Source organism: Tiliqua scincoides, chromosome 2 (assembly GCF_035046505.1).
Source record: "Tiliqua scincoides isolate rTilSci1 chromosome 2, rTilSci1.hap2, whole genome shotgun sequence".
NCBI lineage: Eukaryota > Metazoa > Chordata > Lepidosauria > Squamata > Scincidae > Tiliqua > Tiliqua scincoides.
The window spans coordinates 73,449,310-73,475,206 of NC_089822.1; the positions used below are offsets into that span (position 1 = coordinate 73,449,310).

Genomic DNA, 25,897 nt, shown 5'->3' on the forward strand with positions numbered 1-25,897 from the left:
GATTTTAGAAATGGGTTATGTCAGAATGCCAGATGCAAGGGAGGGCACCAGGATGAGGTCTCGTTGTCTGGTGTGCTCCCTGGGGCATTTGGTGGGCCACTGTGAGATACAGGAAGCTGGACTAGATGGGCCTATGGCCTGATCCAGTGGGGCTGTTCTTATGTTCTTATGTTCTTATGAGACCCACTGGAGACTAGATAGCCTACTGAGAGGTACATGAAAAAGTTTTTTTTACTTACTTCTCCTGGGGTGTCTAGTCTCCTGCTGACCCATAGAATGCAACATTCACTCCACCAGTGTCACTGCATGATCTGTGCTGGCCAAGAATAGGATTGGGCTGTTTGACTATTTCAGTCCCTTCTACTTACAAGCATCTTCATCCCCTTTTGTGTTTTCCTTCTCTTTAAACCTTATTTATAAATATCTCAAAGACCAGAGAGAGAGAGAACATAACACAACTTTCAAGCACACACATTTCTCGTTTCTCTCATTTCATTGTAAGTCATTTCACTGCCTTTTTTGCTCTTTATTGGTCCCCTGCTTTGAATTTTCAAACTTATCCCATAGAAGTGTGATGTATCTGCATTGCTAACATACTTCCTGCTTTTCAAAGTCTAATGTATCTGTGCAAGATAGAGTTTCCTCTGACTTATGCAAGAACTTGTTGAGTAAATATAGCCGTATGCCTCTGATTCATCCTGCTATTCTTTGAGCAATTTATCTTCAAGAAATATCCTATTAATATCATTTCATTTTCATGAACATAATGAGATTTTTATTGCAAGTCACACAAAGATTATTCACTCCAATCCTAACCTTTTCACAACATATTGCAAACCAAATTGTTTATGCCTCTTAAGCTTGCATAATCTATTTGTTAAAAATATTTATATCCTACCCTTCAGAACCAAATCCTCCTTTCTTAAAATAAAATAAAAAAAGTTAAAACAATGACACTAAACTATTAATTTTTTGGACCATTGATTTAATATGATTTCTCAATATTTCCATATTATAATTTATTTTCAATGCTTTTTATTTTTAAATGCTTTTTTTTTTTCCAATTCCCCTTGCCCTGGGTTGAGCTACTTTTGGCCCCAACCTTGCATTGGATATGGGGCAAACCAGCTGCCCTCCCCGTTCCAACATAAGTTAGGATTGGGCTATAAGACTCTCATACACTTTCCACATACTGAGCTAAAGGGAAGACTGTTTAAGAGAGCGGAAAAGTAAAGAGGTGAGAAGACTACCATAGTAGGAAGGACTGAGCTCTATATGTCTGGAAAAATCCCACCTTCCCCCCCCCCAAAAAAAAATCCTGCAAATGAGGAGAGACAGCTTGATTAATCATAAGCTATGCATGTTCCTTTGTCAAGCAGAATCACTGAAGGAAGCATGTTGGTCTCACTCATGGAGAAATGCTACAAGTACATGTGCAACAAAATTATTTTGGTTTTATACATGTTTACCTGTCATGGCTTGCCAAAAGAATCCTGGGAATTGTGTGTAAAAATTGTGCGTAGCTATGCTGACAAGGGAAAAAAGTCCAAAAGCCATATTCTGGTAATACAGTACTTTTATTAGACCTAACCAAAAACTCATTACATCTTAGGCAAATGTTTGAGGGCCCAATCCTAACCAACTTTCCAGCACTGATGCAGCCCCAAGGTGAAGGAACAAAGTTCCCATACATTGAGGATGTCTCTCTGATTGCCTCCCGTTACACAATGCAGTGCTGTAAATCATATCAAATCAATGCTGACCAACCAGGAAGTTTCCGTTCTTAAGTCAGCAGGGAGAGAGTTCCATAACATGAACCTGTGAATATATAATATGGAATAACTTCACCCCATGAATAAAAATGATACAGGTTTTAATCACACATTCTTCTTAGCATTTTGCTTTTGATTATTTCATTGTTGTCTCAATGTAGCGTGCTGTGTGATCTTTGTGTACTGTACCATGTATGGAGCACATGTGTGCTTCCTCTTTCTGTACAGGATTTTGTGTGTGTGTGTGCTGTATGTACAGTACAATCTTTATGTCGGATTGTGCAGATGCCAGCTGAGTAATGCGAACCTTGTAATAATAATAATACAGGTATTTATATACCGCCTTTCTTGGTCTTTATTCAAGACTTTATTCAAGGCGGTTTACATAGGCAGGCTATTTAAATCCCTGTAGGGATTTTTACAATTGAAAGAAGGTTCTATCCTTCAAGAACCACAACATGCAGATGTTTCTTTCTGATCTGGTTTCACATTCTGGCCTCCATCCTCCCACGCTCAGAGCAGATGGAATAACTGGGCTCAGCTTGTCAGCTGCTTCAAGGTCGCAAGGTGCCGGTAGCCTCGAACTGGCGACCTTGTGGATGTTATCTTCAGGCAAATGGAGGCTCTACCCTCTAGACCAGACCTCCTGCTTCCTTCCTTATAGGAAGCTCTCTTGTTAGTATTCTGTGTACACCCTTTATGGAAGCACTTAGGTGTGATCCAAGGCAAGCTTTGAGTCAGTGAAAGCAGCAGCAGGAAGGAGCCTTTCTAGCAAAGTCTAGAGTCAAATGACTTTACTTGTCCGTACTGTACTATGAAGAGTGTTCTGACATTATTCTACTTTGAAAAGAATAAGGCTGCAATCCTAACCACACTTGCCTGAGAGTAAGCCCCATTGAACAAAATAGGACTTACTTCTGAGTAGACCTGGTTAGGATTGTGCCCTAAATTAGTTAAGCATTGTGATAATTTGTCCTGATACTAGCTGAATTGCATTCAGAACGTTTGCTGCTTACTCCTTCTAGGTATTAAATCTAGTTTTATATTTCTCCCATTTAGGTATTGGACTAGGAGTTGCTGTTCGAGAATATGGGAAACTCTCCAATCTGGACAAATTTTACTTTTCATTTCCAGGAGAAGTTCTGATGAGAATGCTCAAGCTCATCATATTACCATTAATTATATCAAGCATGATAACAGGTAAGATGAAAGTGGTGGTGGTGGTTACATTTTGACTTTTTTTTCCTCTTTCTTTAAATAAAAATTATGTGGTAGAATAATATTTTTTTCTCAAATAATTCTTAATTTTTTTCTCAAATCATACTAATTCTGTTTAAGTAAATACTTACATTTGAGTCAACAACTATGTCAGGGATTATTTGTGATCGTTTCATAAAATATTAGATGAGTAAAATTTCCTAAAGGGTAATTGGTTTCACAAGCAACCCTAAATCAGTCTTATATTATGTATAGCTTCAGACTTTCCCCTCTTCACTGTTACTTAAAAATAATTTAAGGATCTTTTGCTTACAAAATCAGCATTTCCATTTATATTTGAAACCAGTCTACTTGTACACATTGGTTGTGAAATGTGTATTTCACATTATTATTTGTGAAACATGCAGGCATCACAGATCATTAATATATCAGCTATAAAAATCAATAGGCATTGGATCAAGCTGGACTTTGCTTGTTAAACAGTTAATGGGATTATGTGCCAGAGGCAGAAAATAAATTAGGAACCAATCTTGCAATATCCTCTTTCTTATTTAATCCAAAATATCAGCTAATTACATAACGAAACTGCTGGTTTTATGTGAATGAGGGACTTGGCAAACTGTAATTATTCTCCTGTGTTCTTCAGTGTACCATTCAGTACTATTCATGGATTTCAGTGATACAGGGAGAGCCATAGGCATTTAAAAATGGCCTATATATTATAATAGAATCCTGGTCTCTTGTCCTTTGTAATGAAACTTTCAAGAATTTCTTTAAAAAGTTAACAGTATAACAGGTGCTCAATGACAGAAATTGCTAATTTCTAGCTACATTAGTAAATTTAGTATGCTTCACCTCAGAGAGTAAAACTTCAATCCTATACACACTTACTGGGGAGTAAGCCTCATTCATCAGAAAACTGGCAGTGCTTCTAACTTGGTTTCCCTGATCTTGAATGTGTTGAGAAGGGATATGTGCTGGGCTGGCATCAGGAGCCAGCATTGTCAGACAGCTGTCAAGGTCCCAGGGATCTCCAAAAGATCCAGTTCCAATAATTGCTTTAGTGTGGTGCATTAGACTGACTCACTTGGCTGAGTTGCTTCATCACATACTCTCTCTCATCCTATCTATCAAGGTAGGCCCCTCCACAAACCTTGTGGGGGGGGGTGTTTCCCAGTAGGACTCATTCGTGTAAGACTGTTTGCCAGGTTTCCTCTGAAATTTGAAACTGGTCTGGACATGTGCACAAATCTGCACATCAGAAGAAGCATATCAAAAGCTGTGATAGCTTGAATCCAGTTTGCATGATGGCTGTTGCTCAGCATTGGAATCCCCTGTAAAAATTACGGGGACTGGGGACTGCACAGAGTTCTACCTTCGCTGCTTGGAGACAGCTCCGGAATGCTTGGTGATGTCATCACAGTGGAGCACTGTGAAGGAAGCTATGTGAGGCTTGAATTCTAGCTGTGTGGCTGCTCAGCTTAGAGGGAGCATTGCTCAGCATGCCCACTGATGATTGTGTGACTACTCTGGCAAGCTCCTATTAAGTTCTCAGGGTTTATCTAATGAGCAATATTTTGATTTTGGTCAGGCAAAATCTCATTTCATTTTCATGGGCTTTCATATCATAACCATCACCACTCTTACAGGATTAGATCATGACTTCAATGTAAAGCAGTCATAGCAGGGTTAACCCATGCAGCACATTATCCATGTCACTCTGCTGACATGTCCACATTATAAAAATTGACCTCCTTTCCCAAACTGTGTGCTTAAGTGGTGTACTGAATCGGTCCACATGCAGTTCCAGGATAGCTCACTTTAATGTTTGATAATGTTGGGTTAAGTAATAACCACTCTCTTTAAAGATGTGGTAAAGGAAGTGAAATTGATGCTTGAAGTTAGGTCTTTCGTCTGCAGCCTGTGTCTCATGCAAGCACAACAAACAACCTGTTGTCTGCCCTGGAACCTGGCCAAGTATGCAGTATAAAATCAATCTCTGTAGGGAAAGGATTTATGGTTTGATCATCAGTGTAGCAGTGTTGGCAGAGACAGTTAAACAGACCAGGCTTTTGCTGATTCTGTTTAATGACCAATTTATTGTGAGGGCTAAATTGAACGGAAGCAAAAATAGATTCTGTCAGTCTCCCTCTAACAGCAAGCTGACTTGTTCTGGCCTGTTCAGGAGCTCTGAGGAAGGGATAAGAGATATTGCTCATTCACATTAAGTGTGACTTTCAGATTTGATCAGTAGTTAATTTCTGAAAAGGGAGGTGCTGCTATTCAAGCTGCCTGAAAGATATGACCTTTGACCTGGAAGATTTGCCCTCTAATCTCAAGAGTTGATGGATTCACAAAGTGAAGGGAATGTACTCTGCACAAGCTCATTGTATCTGGAACAGTCATGCTGAATTCAGAACTGATTCTGGGACTCAGTGATTGTCCCACAGAAACTGGCACAAATGTTCCCTGGCTATAGCTGAAGGAGGGAGAGGTGGGAGGCACTGTTCCCCCAAAGATGTGTGGCCTTGCACCTCACAGCCAAGCTCCATGCAGCTCAGAGCTCAGCTACCCAGAAGTTTGGCAATAATGTGCGACATCTGGAGGCCCTGCCACCATGCAAACACAGAAGGGCGCTATGCAGTGGTGGGGATTCTACAGAGCATGCTAGTGGGAGGTTGCAGCCTGTGGATCAAAGCCAGCTAGCATACTATGTAAAATAAAGACAGGAGAGGCCCATCATGGTGCACAGGCTACTTGCACTATGCGCTTGTGCACAGGCTACTACTGAGGGTCTGGGAGGGAAAGACCACTACAGCCATCCAAAAAAGCAGGTACTATGCCTAAACCTTCCAAGGGACTGCTGCTGTCACTGGCCTGACATAGTGGCAAGATCCTCTTACAATGGCACTAGGTTCTGCATGCTCAATGGATCCTCTATGCTTTGAAGTTGGGCTCTAGACAATAGGACCAGGTCTTAGGGCATATACTTAACTGAAAACAACTGAAATATTGCAGTATTAAAAGTTGTAATTATGGGCTTATTCAATTGGCATGCCATGTGAAATCCTATGTGAAACTACATAACTTTGTACCTCTTGTGGGTTTTTTCCCTGCGTAAACACCCTTGTGAGTTGGTCTAGTAAAGATAGCTTTGTCTATTATGTTGTGGTTTGCAATAAAATTATTAGCATTTTACAAAGCCAGCTGACATACCATTTGTAGAGATTATCAAATGTTGTCACAGAAAATGTACCTGAAATAATGCTTTATTAATTAATTGGGAGAAGGAGGGAGGAGGGTTAACTTAAAGTTTCCAACGTGTTTCCAAATCAAGAAGCCTATCTTGTAACACAAGTTCTCTGTTACACTGATCTTTCTGATGTGGTGTTGATAGAAGCTTATATGACAATGCTTTTTAAATAGATTTAAAATAGAGCCTTTTAAATAGATTTTTTTCCTTTTCAATTATCCTAGATATATTACCTTTTTGTGTATTTCATATATTTGTACATATCTGAAAAATAAATATGCGCTATAAAAAGAAAACTCTGATGTGGTCCCTTGTACCCTTGCAGAGAACCTTCTTCTCTGTAGAGCAGTGGTTCCCAATCCACTTGCATACCCCTTGACAGCCTATTTCCATAAATTGTACCATCATCTTAGTAAAACGTTGGTTTGTAATTAATATAGTTGTCATTAGTTCAAATTTATATGTTTTCAACTACTGATCCATATCTGATAACACACAAATTTATTACCAAAAACTAGCAGTTGGTGGGGCTTTCTCAGCCATCTAGCTGTCTTCCTACCTTGCCAGCCCTGCAAGGCATTCTAATACAGAATGCCTTTTTCCACCATTATTCAATTCTTTTTCGAGTACACCTAAAGGACCTGGCAAGTACCCCTGAGGGTACACATGCCCCTGGTTGGGAACTACTGCTGTAGAGAGACCTGATGATTTCAGTCCTTTAGTGTGTTTTAACTAACTGTTTAAAAAGCTCTAAACTATTATACAGTATTAATATTATTTATGATTGTATTTAGGTAGGTGTACATTAGAAACTGTTCCCTATAGGTTTTCTCTGATCATAAAATCATTATTTTTTTCTACACATGCCTGATTTCTTTATACTCACAAAAAGTTAAAAAGTAGTGGTTGGCAGTAAATTGACTCAAGGGTCACATCCCGCACCCAGATTAGAGCTGCAGAACTAATATGTTCTCGCCTTCATTGTCTCCCCACTGCACCACTTGTCATGGATATTGGTGAAAAAAATGAGTGTGATTCAGCTTTGTACCCTGTTACCTTTTTACCTTCTGACCTGGTTCTATTGATCACACAACAAAGTTAAAGCATTCACCTGTCCCTTAGTGGGATTTAACAGGAGGTACAATGCCTTAGATAAGACAGGGTCAGTTTAGTTAGTGATGACTTTGCTGGAAGAAATAATGTTGTTTGAGGAGAGATGAAAGTGGTAAATTATAAATCTCATTTAAGAACATTTTAAGTAAAAGTATAATTTGCAAACATTACCTTTGATCATGCGTAGTTAATGAAACTTAGGGCCCAATCTCATCCAACTTTCTTGTGCCAGTGCAGTTGCAATGCAGACCTGAGGCAAGGAAATGAACATTTCCTTACCTTGAGGAGACTTCCATGACTCTCCCCCCACCCGCAGGATGCAGCACATGCCCTACTGGCATAGCTGCTTTGGCACTGGAAAGTTGGATAGAATTGGGTCCTTAGCTTAGAATGATCTATAGTTTAAAATGTTGTAGAGCAATGTTTCTCAAACTGTGGGTTGGGACCCACTAGGTGGGTCACGAGCAAATTTCAGGTGGGTCCCCATTCATTTCAATATTTTATTTTTAATATATCAGACTTGATGCTTCCATGGTATGTGACTGCATTTGGGGAAATGTGACAGATCTGTACTTTTAACAGGCTACTATGTATGTGCTTTTAATAATGACAGTCAATGGAGCTTACTCCTGGGTAAGTGTGGATAGGATTGCAGCTTAGGATTGTTAAAAATTTTCCTGCTTGATGATGTCACTTCCGATCATGACATAACTTCTGGTGGGTCCTGACAGATTCTCATTCTAAAAAGTGGGTCCCAGTGCTAAACATTTGAGAACCACTGTTAGAGGTATCTTTATATTTCTTTTTAGTCATTAAAATTTATATGTAAGATTGTGAGTTCAAAATAAGACAAGGCAATAGATAAGAGAACCTCATCTGACCTTGTTACCAGTGTTGTTTTGTTTATTTTATTTTTTATTATTTCCTCATATCCATGTAAATTATAAGCTGCTACTGTATGGACAGACAACATCTCAAATGTCTATAAACTTATACCAGGCAGTATAGCCCCAGTCAGCTCTGCCTTCCTACATCATTGTCACCAGCAATGTACACCTGAACTACATTCCTAAAGTTTCTATATACATCAGTGGACCACAATATGAACTACAGATACTGCTTCTCCAGGACTCAGGCCAAGATTCCATTTTTTACCTCTGTTTGCTACTAAGGTGCCAGGTCACGTACTCTGGAGAAAACAGATGAGATTGCAAATTCCTATCTTGTATTCTGAATGCTGTTGTTTTCCAGTCGTAAGTTCATTGTAATTCAGGAAAACTCCTATCAGTGCTTGTTTGGATTCTATTTGCACACCAAGTCACACATTAATGCACCAAGAGAAGACCACCAGAATCTAGTTAAGCCTCTAGTACAGCCATTTTCAACCACTGTTCCATGGCACACTGGTGTGCCACGAGTGATCCACAGGTGTGCCACAGGAATTTGGGGGAAGGTCATTTATTAATAGGGCCAGTGGGAGATCTGAGCCCCCACTGGCAGCATGGTGTGCCTTGTCAATTATCAGAAACCTGGTGGTGTGCCTTGACCATTTTAGTGCCTTGTCAGTGTGCCATGAGATGAAAAAGGTTGAAAATCACTGCTGTAGTAGGAAGACTAACAACCTAATCGTAACCAACTGTCCAGCACCAATGCAGCCCTGAGGTAAAGGAACAAATGTTTCTTGAGGAGGCCTTCGTGACTTCTCCCCCCCTTTGCAGAGTGTGCCCCTTTGGCTACACCAGTCATTTTCAACCTTTTTCAGCTCAAGGCACACTGACAAGGCACTAAAGTTGTCAAGGCACACTCCCAGTTTTTTTTACTTACATTAAATTACTATATTACAATTAATTTTTAATTAATATAATTAATACAATTAAATTGTTACATGACAAAGGGCACAATCCTAACAGGGTCTACTCAGAAGTAAGCCCTATTTTGTTCAATGGGGCTTACTCTCAGGAAAGTGTGGTTAGGATTGCAGCCAAAGACTAGGGGGGACATTGGAGGGGAATGTGCCTGTGGGTCTTACTTCTGAGTAGGCCTGGTTAGGAGTGGGCTTTTGGTTGCACTCTTTTTTTCTCAAATACATGAGCAGGCAACTGGCACTCCTCTCTCCTCCTCTCCCCCACCCCACCCCCTCCCACAGGCACATTCCTCCCTCCTCTCATAACTGCAGTTAGCACCTCTCCTACTGTCCCTCCCCTCACTCATCCCCACCTTCCCAAGGTCCAGAATCACTTGCCTCACATTCTCCCTCCCCACTGCCAATTGCCTGCCCCCTATTTCAGAAAAATGTGTTGCCAAAAGCCCAATCCCAAGCGTGCCTACTCAGAAGTAAGTCCCCTTATAGTCAGTGGGGCTTACTCCCAGGAAAGTGGGGCTAGAAGAGGAGCCTGAGAGCCCAGCCCAGGCATTACTCAGAAGTAAGCCCCATTATGGTAAGTGGGGCTTACTCCCAGGAAAGTGTGGATAGGATTGTGGCCCAGCGCCCTTGCTCTGAAAGGCAAAGGAAAGACAGGGAGGGTCGTTTTGGGGAGCTGCAGGCAACTGTGGCAAGGAGAAGGGGATTTCATGGACCCTGAGCCGAGCCAAGCCAGCCCATTCTTAGGCTGGCGGCCTCAGCAGACTCCCTGGCTTCCTACCTGCTTGCCTGCCCCTGGCTCCCTCCTTCTCACTCACTCTGCCCAGACCTCCTCCTCCAGGCTCCTTTGGCTGCCCAATCAGCACGTGGGGCAGGCAACAAGGGACTTCATACCCAATCCTAGGTTTGTGTACTCAGAAGTAAGCCCCATAATAGTCAACGGGACTTACTTCCAGGTAAATGAGGATCAGGTTGCAGCCTTCCTCTTACTCACAACAGGAGATGCAAAGCAGCTGCCTTTTTAGCTGCTGCTGCCTGAGGGTCAAAGCAGCCACTTGTGCCACACTTGGCTGCTGCCTACTGCCTGCCTCCTCTGGCCCTGCGGCACAGTGGTTGAAAACCACTGGGCTACACTGAAAAGTTGGTTAAGATTGGGCTGTAAAACATCACAGAGATCCTACCCCCAGAGTTGCATGTAAGCAGCAGCACAAATTCCAATAAATATTAGGGCATCTCAACTACAGTAGTTTGGTGTAATTAAAACATGGTGGATAGACCCCTTTGTCCTTGCATCAGTTTTGGAACTCCAAATTGCTGCATGGAATCCTAAGCACATCAGTGGTGACATGTTGTCTTCAGCAAGGTAGCTATAATTATATTTTAAACTCTCATTTCTCCCAACCATTCTTTCCCTGTATCTCTCCCTCCCTCCTCCCCCTTAAGAACAGAGGGCTAATTGATATTTCTTACTGCATTTTTTTATTGAAACATTGGTGAAAGGGTATCTTTGATGTACATTATTTTTTATCTGACAATACATCTGTAATCTTTTTGTTTATAGTATCTCTCTCTCTCTCTCTCTCTCTTCTTTAAAAGGGAGTGTTCCACAGTATCTCCACAGTACTTATCTGCAACCAGTTTAAAGATTCCTTATCAATAGGAGCTGTTTTCTCCTTTCTACTTGGAAGGGGCAGTACTGGCCATCCTATGTCCTTCTCTAGAGAAATCTTCATTAAATAATTACACACTCAGGTCCCTTGATAACAATCTGACTCGGAAGCTTTTAACAGTTGTAATAAAATACTCAGAATAAGACCACACTCCAAAGAATAACCTTGTGTTATGTTTCTTGTACTATGTATTATTCATATTGTTTTATGTCTTGGGAGTTGTAAAAGTAGTTAAATAATTTTGTCTTCTAAAATCTTTGAAATAAATTAATTGTTATACTTAGAAGTATAGTACACCATGGAATTAGGTATATTTTTCACCTAGGGACATACACACCTAGTTTCCTGAGCAAATTAATATAAATACTGACAGCGTGAAAACCTATGTAGAGGAAGCACTGTGACTCATTGTGGACTTATAACCAGCAAAGACTAAATTTTCCAAGTCAGTAAAGCTGTGTTTGCAGCAGGTACAACCACGCTTCATATATATTTCTTTCTGGCTCCTAGAATGAGACCATTCCAGACCAAGATCTTATATACTGCCTGTATTGTAGATATTCTTCTATAATATCAATGCCAGAAATATTTTTTTTGGGTAAGGAAATGTAAACCATATCTGTAGTATACCAAGAGCCCAATCCTGAGCTCCCAGGGTGTGCTGAAAACTGAAAACGGCTGCTGCCACATCCTGCGTGCCCATGGCAGCCATGGGCAGCACCTTGGGAGAAGGGGACTTTTGTGCCCTTCCCCTGGGTACAGTGAGTAGTCCCGCAATAGGGCTACTCAAAACGTCGGTGGTGAGGTAAGAGCCTTCGTGTCAGGCACCAAGCCTGACATAAAGGCTCAGGATCCGGTGGAGCGTCACTCCACCGGTCCCACCTCCTCCCCCCTGCTCCCTCCCCCTGGCACACCCCTGCCCTCTCCCCGCCTCCCCGTCACGCCTCCTCCTGTCCCCACCCTCCTCCCACCTTCCCCCTCCCTGGAACGCCTCCTCCCTGCCTTCCCCTCACCCCCACTTTCTTCTCCGCTGCTTGGTGGTCCAAGTGACCCCTAAGCAGCAGAGGCCGGGTGCCTGCCTGGCACTAGCCCAGCGCTGGCCAGCATTAGAGCTTGCAAATGTGCCTTATGGCATGTTTGCAACAGTGCATGCTGGCAGTAAACCGGCCCATTGAGCTCAGGTTTGGGCTCCAACTCAACTCTACCAGCAACATATGTTGCTGCTCATTGGAAGATATAGTGATTCTACTAGAAATAAACCACCTGTCAGTTCGGGGATAATTTAACATAACTTTCCCCCACTCTTTCTCTCCTTGTTTGTAAAGAAAGCTGTTCCTGAATGAATCAATGCAATGCTTGCTTGCTGCCTGTGTATTTTTTCAATTAAACTCCAACCTCTGAACATCAAGACCTGCCACTCTTCATTTCAGTAAGGTGCTGCCAGCAAAACTGAAAAAATGATTATTTTTAAAACTGGTGATTTTATTTAATTGGATAAAGAGACAGCCTGATATCTATCTCACAGAATAAACTTTCCACGTAATTGAGTCCCTTTGAAAAGCACTTATTCTTTTCTGAGTAAGTCAAAAGTTGATATGCACATTGCACAGAACAGTGGTTTTCAAACATTTTAGCACTGGGACCCACTTTTTAGAATGGCAGTCTGTTGGGACCCACCAGAAGTCATGCCATTAACCTGGAAGTGATGTCATGACCAGAAGTGACATCATCAAGCAGGAAAATTTTAAACACCTCCATATGACCAAATCAGATCAAATTGATTAAGTGAAGTTTACAATAATTTTAAGTTTTAAAAAATATTTTAAATAGAAGAACCCTCCTAACCCTCCCCAAATATCCCAAAATCTGCAATCCTATCCACACTAATCCGGAGTAAACCCCATTGACTATTATTGTTAAAAGCATATACATAGTAGCCTGTTTACAGTACAGATCTGTCACATTTCCCCAAATGCTGTCACATACCATGGTAGTATCAAGTCTAATATATTAAAAATAAAATACACATTGAAATGTGTATAAAATTGACTTGTGACCCACCTAGTTGGTCCCGACCCGCAGTTTGAGAAACACTGGCATGGAACATTGCAACTATTTAACATTCTAGACTAGCAGCTTGGAATGAGTTTTGGGATGAAATGCTGACTATTAGCCTGATAACTAAATGGAACCTACATGATCAAGGCAATCAGAACATCTGGTTATCTGATGCTGGGGATAGATAATGTCATTGCTTCATTCCTGCTTTTGAACTTCCACTTGATAGCAACTATTAAAAACAAGTTGAGAATTTGCTTTCATCCAGCAAAGCAGTAAAGTGCAGAAGGTGTAGCTAAAGGTGTAGAGGTGTGATCATGTATCACAGCTCTAGAAATGCATTCATTTATAAATGTTTATGCACTAAAACCATTTGTTTTCCAATTCTCCCTAGGTGTTGCTGCTTTAGACTCCAGTGTTTCTGGAAAGATTGGTTTGCGGGCAGTTGTATACTACTTCTGCACTACAGTCATAGCAGTAATACTAGGTAAGGTGCAGTCTTGTCCTGGAGGATCTATAAGCCCTAAAATTTCTTTTGGTCCAATCCTAAAGAGCCTTTGCACCACCAGAATGTGCACTCTGGCAGCATAAACCCCTTTACAGCTGCTGCAAACAGAACAGCGCCAGTGCGTGCAGCCTGGCCGCTACCACAAGCACTGAGCGGTCAGATTCATGCAAAGACAGACTGGACACCCATGAGTGCAGATATGGGAGCAGGATTAAGCAAACTATTTCTGCCACTGATATTTCTATGCACAAATTATTTGTTTTATTTATTTTTAATAAATTTGTATCCCACTTTCCTCCCACATGTGGGAACATGTGTTCTTAAGACATGCTTTTCTAAAGTACCATGGGGAAATAACAATATTATGGATGAGAAACTGTGGTTTTAGAGGTGTCTGGGAATGGCAGGAATAGAGCCCAGACCATTAGCTATCTGCTATAGCCTGCTGCAACATTTAACAAGGTGACTTGTGGTCATACTCTGTTCATTTGCAGCTGTGATTCAGTGTCAGGCTTTGCCATCTCCCAAATATGACATAATGTGATGACTTCATGTCACATAGTAATAACCAAACCATAAGGAACCACACCCTGATTCTGGGGAAGACAGAATCATGTTCCTGACATGCTGTTCCCCACACAGTAAACATAACCTTTTAAAATTTGCTCTGCACAAGATTTCCACCTGTTCAGATTTTTTTCAGGGGACTTTTTTTTGTATTGTAGGGATTGTATTGGTTGTAACCATCAAACCAGGAGTTTCCCAGAAAGCTGATGAAATTGACAGAATGGGCAGCACACCTGAAGTTTCTACAGTGGATGCCATGTTGGACTTGATTAGGTCGGCCTTTGATTTTGTTCTGTTGCTTAAAAGAATGTACAGTAAATATCAGTTCTTTATCTGTTGATATCAGTTATCAATCTTTATTAATTCTTTGCTGTTTATCATTGCATATTTGAAAGATGAAATAACATACTGCAGAATGTTAAGAATCATTTACAGTACAGTACTGGTATTCCACTTACTAAAAAACCACAGAGGCCATATGTGTAACTCACGTTAGGTTTTTCTTTGACTAGTGGTGTTACTCTTTTCCAAAACTGGCAGCCTGTTGGCAATTTGCCTGTCTATGCGAAATGATGTAGTCAGTAACTTAATAGATTGTGTTATAGCCCTGGACTTTCAGCATGCTGCTGCTTGGGCTTGGCATTTTTACCCTACTGTGTTAACAAAATGGAATACCATCATGTTCTTTCTCACCCAAATGAGGGAGAAAATATAGTATAGAGAAAAGATGATCTAAGCCCATCTGCTAAAATGTCAGCTCTTGAAAACTGTATACCAGATGTGTGTACACCTTGAACAATTCTATCATCAAATGTGCTCTTTCCAGGACTTCAAAACTTGGCAGGGTATATTCAGGGATATGTTCAGGAATCTCCAGCAAGAGATCATTTTCATAATGCCCTGTTGTTACTTGAATACACTTTGCATTATTACATTGTGATAACCTTTTTACAGGAATATGTTTCCAGAAAATCTTGTTCAGGCCTGTTTTCAGCAGGTAGGTTTGATTTTTGTATTCACGAATACCTATTATGGATTTATTTCTGCATCTCCATAAATCAATAGTATGTGATTCCTAAACTGTAGGGTATTCTGTGTTATTTTGGAACTAGGGTCTTATGGAAATAACTGCTTGCATTTTTGTATAAAAATGTAACGTAATACAAAATCAAGGAAGGAAAAGAATGAGACAAAATATAGGCATACCTTTACTTTCATCCACTTGGCTCTCATTGCTTTGTTCCTTGCTTTGCTCTTTTTTCAGTTATAATCACATTTCAAATTTTGTTCACATGCTTTCTTCTTTTGTCTGATTTCATCCAACCTTCCACGATGTTCTTGTGTTTATTTTTATTTAATTTCTGTTTATTTTGTTTTCACACACATTCGCATGTGTTATATAGCTAATAATATAGTTATAATAGATTTGCAAGCTAAATAAGACTATGCTTTGACATTCAGCCACTTTTTGACTTTCATCCATGCTCTGGTCCCTAACCAGATGAAAAGGGCCATGTCTCAATAAGAGGTGCAGACAGGATGAGACAGATCAAGAAAGCAAGAAAGAGATGGCTAGTTGGTTAAGGCTGTGTATGTGATCCTGGGATAAATGGGATGGATGAGGTACATAACCAGAATTTAATATTCAGAATGGGTGGAGTGTGACTTCACTATTTTATCCAAAGTGCTTAATGCTTGGCGTCATAGAGTTATATCATTCCGAACTCCCTGACGGTGATTTTCCCATAGACACTAAGCCCAACTTACTGTCAGTCTGCAGGTTCTCAAAGCTGTTTCCAGAAAGTCTGTCTCATCCACATAGAAAACTACATCAGTTCTGTTCTGCGACTAGGAAAACAAAGAACATTCAGTGCACAATTCTAACCCCTTATGGCAGTGCTTTCTAGCAATGCAGCTCTGAGGTAAGGGAACAAACATTCCCTTATTTTGAGGAGGCCTCCGTGAGTGACACCCAACTGCAGGATGCAGCACACGTCCCATTGGCACCGCTATGTCAGTGCTGGAAACCACTGACATAAGGGGTTAAGATCGCACCCTCACTGTCGTATTTACATCACTCATTACGGTGACTTACCTGTACCTAATGTATAATAGATGAACTAGTTGCTGATCAACTGCTGTTAGCATGTTACAACTACTATATTAATAGTATCATATATCTTGGCCTCTGTTGAAGCATCTTGCATCTTAAGCTTTACAGTGCAGTCCTATGTAGGTTAAATCAGATGGAGGTTCCATTGTATTTGATGGGATTTAGTATCAGGGAAGCGTGTATAGGATTGTGGCCTTGTAAATGTGGTTTTGCTTTACAGTCCATTTGCTTAGAAATCAAAATATATTTTCCTTCTTTCAGTATAAAACTAAACGTGAAGCCGTAATAATGACAAATGAGGGGGACAAAAATGGCACTATTCCTACAGAAGAGCCTATCACGATTGTAATGCCAACAGAAACCTTGGAGGTATGGTTACTCCTGTGCATCATACGTCATTATAAATATTGCTAGGTTTAGGTTGGTGAAATTCTTTTGTAAATATATTAATTAATGAGGAGAAGTAAAGTTTATTTACTGTATGACTAAGCTGCTGAGAGCAGAGACGTTGTAAAATCCTTTGTTGTTGTGTAAAACACATTTTCTATTCAACTTGCTCTGTGCGAAGCCATTCTGAATGCTACATAAATCAGAGCATATGTAACTATAGCCTATGAAATCAATTAGGAAAAAAAAAGAAACAAGCAGACTCCAAACTGGTTTAAGTTACTGCCATTTCTCAGTTGAAAATAAAAGTTATTGATCATATCATCAAAATGCATTAATTCTTATTGGTGATTTCCCCCTCCCTTCTGATCTCAATCTACAGAACAAAACTAAGGAATACAAAATAGTGGGCATGTACTCTGATGGCATTAATGTGCTTGGCTTGATAGTCTTCTGTCTTGTTTTTGGACTTGTTATTGGAAAAATGGGAGAAAAGGGACAAGTGCTGGTGGACTTTTTCAATGCACTGAATGATGCCACAATGAAAATAGTTCAGATAATAATGTGGTAAGTAGGCTGATATCTTTTCATCAGCTTCTTAAAAGTTTTGTCATTAACCTCAGCAAAACAGAATACATTTTTATAAACCTGAGAAAATAGCATAAATCCCTTTTTAAAATCCACGTACTTAATAAGCTTTTTCCTATGATTGTTTAATGCAAGGAATTTTATTTGAAGGCTTCCCTCTGACTCTGAAAGGCCATTTATTCACTGTAGTAATGGTATGGCTGGGGAAGAGTGGTATTCACATATTTGAATACAATACTAAAATGATATTTCAGCTGCAGTGTTATTCTGAATCTATTTGTAAGTAAATGGTTTGCAACCTCATGACTCCGACTCAGCCTCAAAAGCTGCCCCCTCTGATCCACTCCCTCCTTCTCCTGACATGCTGTGCTATGGTTTTACTGCCCAACATAGCCTCCAGTTTTTCTCCAGAGGGGCAACACAGAGTAAAGCCTTCACATCTTATGATGATAAGAGGGAAGACTCATAAGGAAATATGCTGTCATCAGTATGCTGCATGTAAGCAATCTAGGACTGAACATCCTTTTTAAAAGACATGATAAAAGTGATGCAAGTATATTTAAAAATTATAGTGAGATTTGTGAAATACCACTATCATTATCTTGAAATACTTTTTAATGGTGTTTAATCCATTCTAGGTATATGCCACTTGGTATTTTATTTTTGATTGCTGGAAAGATAATAGAAGTTGAAGACTGGGAGATTTTTCGCAAACTGGGTCTTTATATGGCTACTGTGCTAAGTGGGTATGTTATTCCTTGAACAACAATTTATAACAAAATATGAATTCTTAATTTATATGCACTCAATATATTTCTTCTATAAATGTATGTAGGTTATTAACTTTACAGAATCTCTAATTGTTGTGCACTTTGGAATCATTGAAACCATTCTGTAAAAGAAGTGTACCCATTTCATTTCAATAACCAACTCCCAGACAATGGAAAAGAAAAATGTGTAGAAATTCAAGATATGCATTACTCTCCCCTTTCAGCTAATTACACAAGGTTACACAAAATAGACAACACATTGTAGAGATTGTGGAGAGTCATATTTTTCAAAGACTTCTACCTAAATTCCTCACCAGAAAGTCTCTCTCCAAAGAGATGCAACTTCTGGGATGTTATTGTCATTTGCAAAAAGGTTTTTTGCACAGTTTGACAACCCTATAATGGCAGCTGTGTTGCATCTCAGTTTGAATGAACTTCAAAGTAATCACAATTTCTACTTGCGCACATCTACTTAATTAGATGTTGATGATAACATCTTGATATGACAGAAGACCTGATCATTCTCTATAGTTTGAATGTATAAATATAAATTAAATAAAATATGGTGTTATTCATAATTACAAAGCAAGAACCCACCATTTCTATAGTGATCGAAGTGTTCAAAGCACTTAATATACATTTTCAGCAGTCCTTGCAACTCCTCTGTGGGATAGGCTATTATCCCCATAGTAGCAATTTGGGAAGAGAGGCTGGGGGTGACTTGCCATAGGTTGAAATTTTATTCCCCATTACATGAAAGTAAGCTCATCGAACATAGTGGACTTACAACTTCATTAACAGGTATAGGATTGCTTTGCATGGAACTATCTGCACATCACACTCAACTAAGTGTAACCAAATCTCAATAGACACCCCCCCCCCAATAAGAAAAGCCAGTTCAGATCCGAACAGAGAAACACTGGGGGGATGCTTAACCCTTTCATTGCTTGCCTTTCCTCCATTTCAAATTGCACCCCCATTCTGAAGCTGCTTTTCCTGCAGGGATTGGCCATCAGGGTTCAGTAGCATGTATTTGAGCATGATGTAATTCAGCCTCCTGCAATGCAATCCTGTGCATGTCTACCCAGAAGTAAGTTTCATTGAGGGTAATGGAACTTACTCCCAGGTTTGTAAGTTTGTATAGGATTACAGCTCAAAATTTCATATCGAGGTTATAATGAGCACAATATGAAATTTGAACTGGGAACTTCCTAGGATACATTTTTAGCTATTATACTACGTCAGTCTCCTAATAGCATCTCAGCATCTTTTCATCAATTATTACAAGGACAAATATTACAGATTCTGCAAGTCAAACTGGGAGAGCCCTAGAATCATTTTTCACAAGTCATTCACGCACTGACTATAGATTTTCAAATCCACTAATACCCATTCACTAAGGTTTGATATTATCTGATATTTGTTTCGTTTTTACAGACTTGCAATTCACTCTGTTGTGATTCTGCCACTAATATACTTAATAATAGTCCGGAAAAATCCATTTCGATTTGCCATAGGGATGGCTCAAGCACTTTTGACAGCACTCATGATCTCATCCAGGTAAAGACAAGTAAAATTCATTTCTTGGATGTAGCTTATTAATCAAAAGAAATACAGGATTTAAAAATTTTTAATCTTTTTTTTTCTGTGATTTTAGAGACATGTGCCACATCTTGATTTCAGTGTGTGACTAACAGCACAATCATATGCATGTCTACTTAAAAGTAAAAAAAAAAAAATGACATGTATAGGACTGCATCCTAAGAATCTGCTGGGTATAGCTCCAGCATGGCAACTTTTTTTTCCCCGATTGCTACAATCATTACCTATCCACTGACATCGTATTAGTATGCTTCTTAAGTATTTTCCTTTCTTTTTTCAATGTGTGTGATCCAGTTCAGCAACTTTGCCTGTCACCTTTCGCTGTGCAGAAGAAAAAAACCATGTTGACAAGAGAATTACCCGATTTGTTTTGCCAGTTGGAGCTACAATCAACATGGATGGCACCGCACTGTACGAAGCAGTGGCTGCTGTTTTTATTGCGCAGCTTAATGACTTAGAACTAGATATTGGCCAGATAGTGACAATTAGGTAAGAACTGTACTGTAACATGCTTCACTTCATATTTTTTTTCAGCAGTGAACTGTGGATTTTGTCACTCTTAATTCTCAGTGCATGTCATCTTGCTAGGTAGAATCTCTCACTCACACACACACACACACACACACACACACACACACACACACAGAGGGCGTATATGCTGTCTGCATGAAGAGGTTAAGCAGCTGCAAGTAAGTGAATTTTACACAGACAAGAATATTGGCATTGTCTTAATAGTCAGTAATTTCAATATTCATTACCATTGTCTTCCATATCTTTCTACACCATTTTTCACTGGGTTGTTGTTGTTTGTCACATTTCCTGTTTTTCACAAGCAGTGGTGGACCTCCCCAGCCCTGCACCCCAGGACAAAGGTTCGCAATGGCACCCCCTGCTGGTTGTCACTGCCCCCCTGCACAAATCTGCCCCTCCCCGCTCACCTGCTGCCCACGGAGCCTCACGTGACCCAAGGCTGCATCAGGGAGACTTCCTGAGGCTTCCCCAAAGCTATAAACTGTGCTTCTGACAGCACAGTTTCTGATCCTGACAGGAGCTTCAGGGAGGCTTCTGCAGGGTCCTACAGGCTCGTGCCGAGGGCATTTGCCCCATCAGTGATAATGGGACATCCACCACTGTTCACAACAAGCATTCTTACTCCAGCAAATAAATTTCTAACCAGTGTAACACTCTTCTTCTTATGATGTTTGTCATACCATTTAACAGTACTACATACTGTGTGTATTTCCAATAACTTTTTAAATAGCATCTCATGTTAATTCCTTTAAAAAACTTTTGAATATATTTCTAATTATTTGAGTGCAATATTACACCACTACCAAATATATTAAATCCAGCATTTTAATGTAACATTTTCACCAATGTACCTGCTGCACAATATATAGAAACGGCACTGCGCTACACTATTTTAATCTTGGATATACCAAATGACAGCCCTTGATCCCTGCTATGAATCTTGAGTCATCGTCCCCAACCATGGACACTTAAAATGACACCAGAGTTGTCATTAAGGGTACAATTCTAACCAGGTCTACTCAGAAGTAAGTCCTGTTTTGTTCAGTGAGGCTTACTCTCAGGAAAGTATGGTTAGGATTGCAGCCTTAGTAATAGTTTGACAGGTTATTAGTCATGTTTGCCCTAAAATGGCTCCAGGTTGCAATTTTTAAAACTAAACTTCCATCTGCTAAATCTATCAAAAACCTGCTGAGTTCTTGAATTTACAAAGCACCATAAAGTGTAACTTCCAGTGGAATATAGGAACAACAGGGGAGATTTTAAGGCTGCAGTCCTAACCTCACTTTCCTGGGAGTAAGTCCCATTGGACACAATAGGACTTACTTTGAGTAGACCTGGTAAGGATTGTGCCCTAAGTAACTTTCTTGCTGTATATACTTCAGAAGGTATTTCTATGACTGCACAACACTGCGGCCACAATCCTGCCCACACTTACCTCGGAGTAAGCCCCTTTGACTAGAATGGAACTTAAGTCTGAGTAAGCACACATAAGATTGGGCTCTTACCAAGCAGAAATTTATCTAACATATCATTTTGTTGGTTTTGTTTGCTTACTAGTGTAACAGCAACAGCAGCCAGTATAGGAGCTGCAGGAGTGCCCCAGGCTGGATTAGTTACCATGGTGATTGTATTGAGTGCGGTTGGCCTCCCTGCTGAAGATGTTACCCTCATTATAGCAGTGGACTGGCTTCTGTAAGTTTCTAATCTTGCACATTTTACTACTGATGGTGATTATTGTTGTGTGTGTGTATATGTGTCCACCCAGAACATTCAGAAAAGATTTGTATCAGATTACAGTACAGTGCATCAGTATTAATCACAATAATCAGGTTACAGATCTTTGGTGCGCTGCTTGGACTTCAAATGAAATTGTGTCAGCACTTCAAGTCTGCTCAGATTGGAAAATTGAAATGTCAGGTTTCAGAAGCTTTGACTGAAGTTCTCATTTTTAAATCGGATCATAACCCTCAACACAAATTCCCCCAAAGTGTGATCTGTCCAAAAAGAAACTCTTAATAATAATAATAATACAGGTATTTCTATACCGCCTTTCTTGGTCCTCAGATTTCTCCTCAGACTTTATTCAAGGTGGTTTACATAGGCAGGCAAATTAAATCCCCGCAGGGATTTTTACAGTTACAAAGAAGGTTCTGTGTTTCAAGAAACCACAACATTCAGATGTTTCTTTCTGATCTGGCCGCACATTCTGGCCTCCATCCTTCCATGCTCAGAGCAAATGGAATAACTTGGCTCAGCTTGTCAGCTGCTTCAAGGTCGCACGATGCCCGTGGCCTCGAACTGGCGACCTGCGGATGTTATCTTCAGGCAAATGGAGGCTCTACCCCCTAGACCAGACCTCCTGCCCTCTTAGAATTTTCAGGGGCATTTCTGAAGTGCACTTTTTAATGGTCAAAATATAAAATTTGAAATTTAGATCTTAAAACTGATTTCAATTTCTCCAATTCTTATTTCACTGATTTCTTCTCCAATTCTTATTTCACATCCATTACTGTACCTTTACCTACAGCACAATCAGTGGGGCTTATTTCTGAGTAAGAACATACGAAGAGCCTTGCTGGATGTGGCCAAGAGCCCATCTATTCCAGCTTTCTGTATCTCACAATGGCCTACAAGATGCCTCTGGGACACTCAAGACAACAATGTGTCCTGTTACCACTCCTTGCATCTGGCATTCAGAGATAGGCAACCTCTAAAACCCACAGGATGCATACAGTCAAATGACTTGTAAGCTGTGATGGCCTTTTTCTCCTCAAATCTGTCCAATTGCCTTTTAAAGTCATCAAGGTTCGGTGCCATCACCATATCCTGTGGCAAGGAGTTCCATAGATTGATTATGTGTGCACAAAGAAATATTTCTTTTTGTCTGTTTTGACTCTTTGACCAGTGCATGATCCCTGGTTCTGGTATTGTGCGAGAGGAAAAAGCTTTCCTTTATAGCCATCCCATGCATAATTTTATATATTTCAGTCATGCCCCCCCCCGGCACCTTTTTCTAGACCAGTGATCTCCAAACTGGCCTGTGGTACAGTTTCAAAACAATTTAAGGAACAGTGTGGTGGTGGCAAAGCCGTATCATTCTGCGCTGCAGCCTCTGTTCTTCACACCCGATCTTTGCAGAGTTGCGCTGGGTAGCCTCTTCCACAGCACAACATCCAGAGGCTATGTGCCTGTATTTCCAGGGACAAGGCTGCCCAGTATGGCTCTTTGCAATGATTGGGCATGAAGAGTGGAGGCTGCAATGTGGAACAATAAGGCTTGCCACTGCCACACTGTGCCCGAGTTTGTTTTGCAGGCACAGTGGATCCAGCCCATGGGCTACAGTTTGGTGGCCCCTGTTTCAGACTGAAGAACCTCAAATGTTGTAGCTTTTCCTGGTAAGGAAGGTGCTGCAACCCACTAATCAGTTTGGTTGCTCTCTTCTGCACCTTTATCAATTCCACTACATCCTTTTGAAGATGTGGAGGCCAGAATTGGATGCATGTCGACATGCGTAGGATTATGCTGTTAGAAAGTTAGGGTGCAATCCTAACTCCTTATGCCATTGCTTTCCAGCACTGGCATAGCGGTGCCAAAGGGACGTGGGCTGCATCCTGCAGTTGGGTGTCACTCACGGAGGCCTGTTCGTTCCCTTACCTCGGAGCTGCATTGCTAGAAAGCACTGACATAAGGGGTTAGGATTGCGCCCTTAGTCCTGCAAACTGACACACTTAATGGAAATTAATGAATTTGGAATAGAATGCTAAATCTTTGTTTTTATAGAATAGATTGAATCCAGTCAACTGGCTCCATCTGACCCAAAGTATTTATTTTCTAGGGATCGATTCAGAACAATGGTGAATGTTCTTGGTGATGCCTTTGGAACTGGAATTGTGGAAAAGCTCTCCAAAAAGGAATTGGAGCAGATGGACGTCACTTCTGAAGTCAATATAGTGAATCCTTTTGCCTTGGAAACCACAGTGCTTGACAGTGAGGAAACAGAGACCAAGAAATCTTATGTGAATGGAGCTTTTGCCATAGATAAATCTGACACAATATCATTCACCCAAACATCACAGTTCTGAAGCAGATTGACTGACAGGAAACCATGCTGGATGAAAGGACATGGGATGCCCTGTGCTGAACCGTATTCTGGGCCCCTCACTCTTTGACCCCACATGCTGTACTTTCTCCTCTGCCTGCATTCATACAGGCACACAAAGGGAAACGTACATGCCTTCTGACTCACTAATCCCCCCACTCCTTCAATCTGCCACAATCCAGAGAGCACAGCCATTCTGTTTCTCATACTGTGCAGGCTATCAGTATTTTACATTTCTCCTCAACTGGGAATATGGCCACTGTTTCCTCCCTCATTCTCATTTGATAAGGGAACAGCCACCGTGTTCTAAGCTGTGGAGATTTCTACAGAAGCCCCAGTGCAGAAAGATAAGTGAAATACGCAGCGAAATACACAGCAACAGGGGAACCATCATGATTGTAGCAGACTAATGTTACCCAGCCTTATCTGCACAAGAGCTCTGAAGGAATTCATCATATGTGAAACCATTTAGCAAAATAAGTGTTCTTTTGAGACAGAGACTCCAGACTTCCTCCAACTGTTTTTATTTCCCCCCCCAGCAATTGATCTTTGTGGGCAGGTTAATGGAAAAGGCAGGTTGTTAAAATATGTATTTTTGTAAAGTTGTGCTCTGTTGCTGCAAATTCTAGATACCTGCTTGCAATAAGCATGCTTATGACTTGGGACAATGAAGGATATGTTCACTCATCTGAAACATAGTATAGTGTTTTCCATTCAGCTATTCTGTGCATGGAATTCTTTTTAAAAATATATACTTCACTTTTTCTTTTAAGGACGTCTTGGACATTGCAAATTCACCAAGCCAAAATGTTCCTTCCTGTAGCTAATTATTAAAAAGAGGAAAGGAGATTAGAATCATCCTGCAATAATCTTTTTAGTGTGTATGTTTGTGTGATTTTTTAAATTATGGAAATTGAAAGTTACTACTTAAGAACTTTCATTATTGTATTTTCTTTTTTCCATCTTAATTAGACTCAAAAGACATAGCTGGACTTCAAATACTAAAGCCGCTATACGTTTTGGGAGTAAGTTTCACTGAATTCAGTAAGTCTTACTTCTGAGTAGATGGCCATAGGATTGAGTTGTCAGCCAATCATAGCTGCTAACTGAGAGCCCAATCTGGTGCTTGGCAGCATGGCTCTGTACCACCAAGTACAGTCACAAACATGCCGTAAGGCATGTTTGCGGGACTCACTGCCGGGCTCCCGTCCATGCTAGCCCAGCGCAGGCCAGTGCTGGGCTAACGTGGGGCAGTCGCCCAGGTTCTGCGGCTCGGCGGTGTCTTGGAACGCCGAGCTGTGGAACAGCAGGTGGGGACAGGGGCAGGGAGGGGGGAGGTCAGCAGGGGGTGGAAAGAGGGCGGGCAGAAGGCGTGCTGGGGGAGGGAGGGAGGAGGATCCACGCACCCTATACGAGCGCCTTTTCAAAAGATCGGCAGTAAAGTGAGTAGCCCCATTGCAGGGCTGCTTACCTTACTCAAGGGGAGGGGACAAACATCCCCTTCTACCAAGGCGCCTCCCGCGGTAGCAAGGGAGGCACTGGATTCGGCGGCAGCCCTCCTTGGTGCGTCCAAGCCTGGGTGCCCTGGGCAGCTCAAGATTGGGCTGCCCGACTCTAATAATGTAGATTTCCTTTTATTAGTTCTCTTGTCAAAGTGGCAAGACTTTAGAACTGCAAATCTTTTTAGTCTGATTCGGAGTCTGATTGAGCAAACTGAGGTCAAGAACATAAAAATAGATGGCATACTATTCATAGCAGGCCTTGCAGACATTTTCTGCTTTAAAAAT

General features: G+C 40.8%; 1 protein-coding gene across 1 annotated transcript in view; it reads left to right on the forward strand.

Annotated features, from left to right (window-relative positions):
* Positions 1-24,093, forward strand: part of SLC1A1 (solute carrier family 1 member 1) — a 48,179-nt gene extending 24,086 nt beyond the window's left edge. The window contains exons 2-12 of the mRNA XM_066613825.1: positions 2,832-2,972; positions 13,340-13,432; positions 14,179-14,293; positions 14,975-15,017; positions 16,395-16,502; positions 16,903-17,087; positions 17,747-17,854; positions 19,316-19,438; positions 19,775-19,969; positions 21,569-21,703; positions 23,847-24,093. Of these exons, the coding sequence (XP_066469922.1) occupies positions 2,832-2,972; positions 13,340-13,432; positions 14,179-14,293; positions 14,975-15,017; positions 16,395-16,502; positions 16,903-17,087; positions 17,747-17,854; positions 19,316-19,438; positions 19,775-19,969; positions 21,569-21,703; positions 23,847-24,093 (1,493 nt within the window). The remainder of the gene's footprint in view (positions 1-2,831; positions 2,973-13,339; positions 13,433-14,178; positions 14,294-14,974; positions 15,018-16,394; positions 16,503-16,902; positions 17,088-17,746; positions 17,855-19,315; positions 19,439-19,774; positions 19,970-21,568; positions 21,704-23,846) is intronic.
* The last annotated feature ends 1,804 nt before the right edge of the window (positions 24,094-25,897 follow it).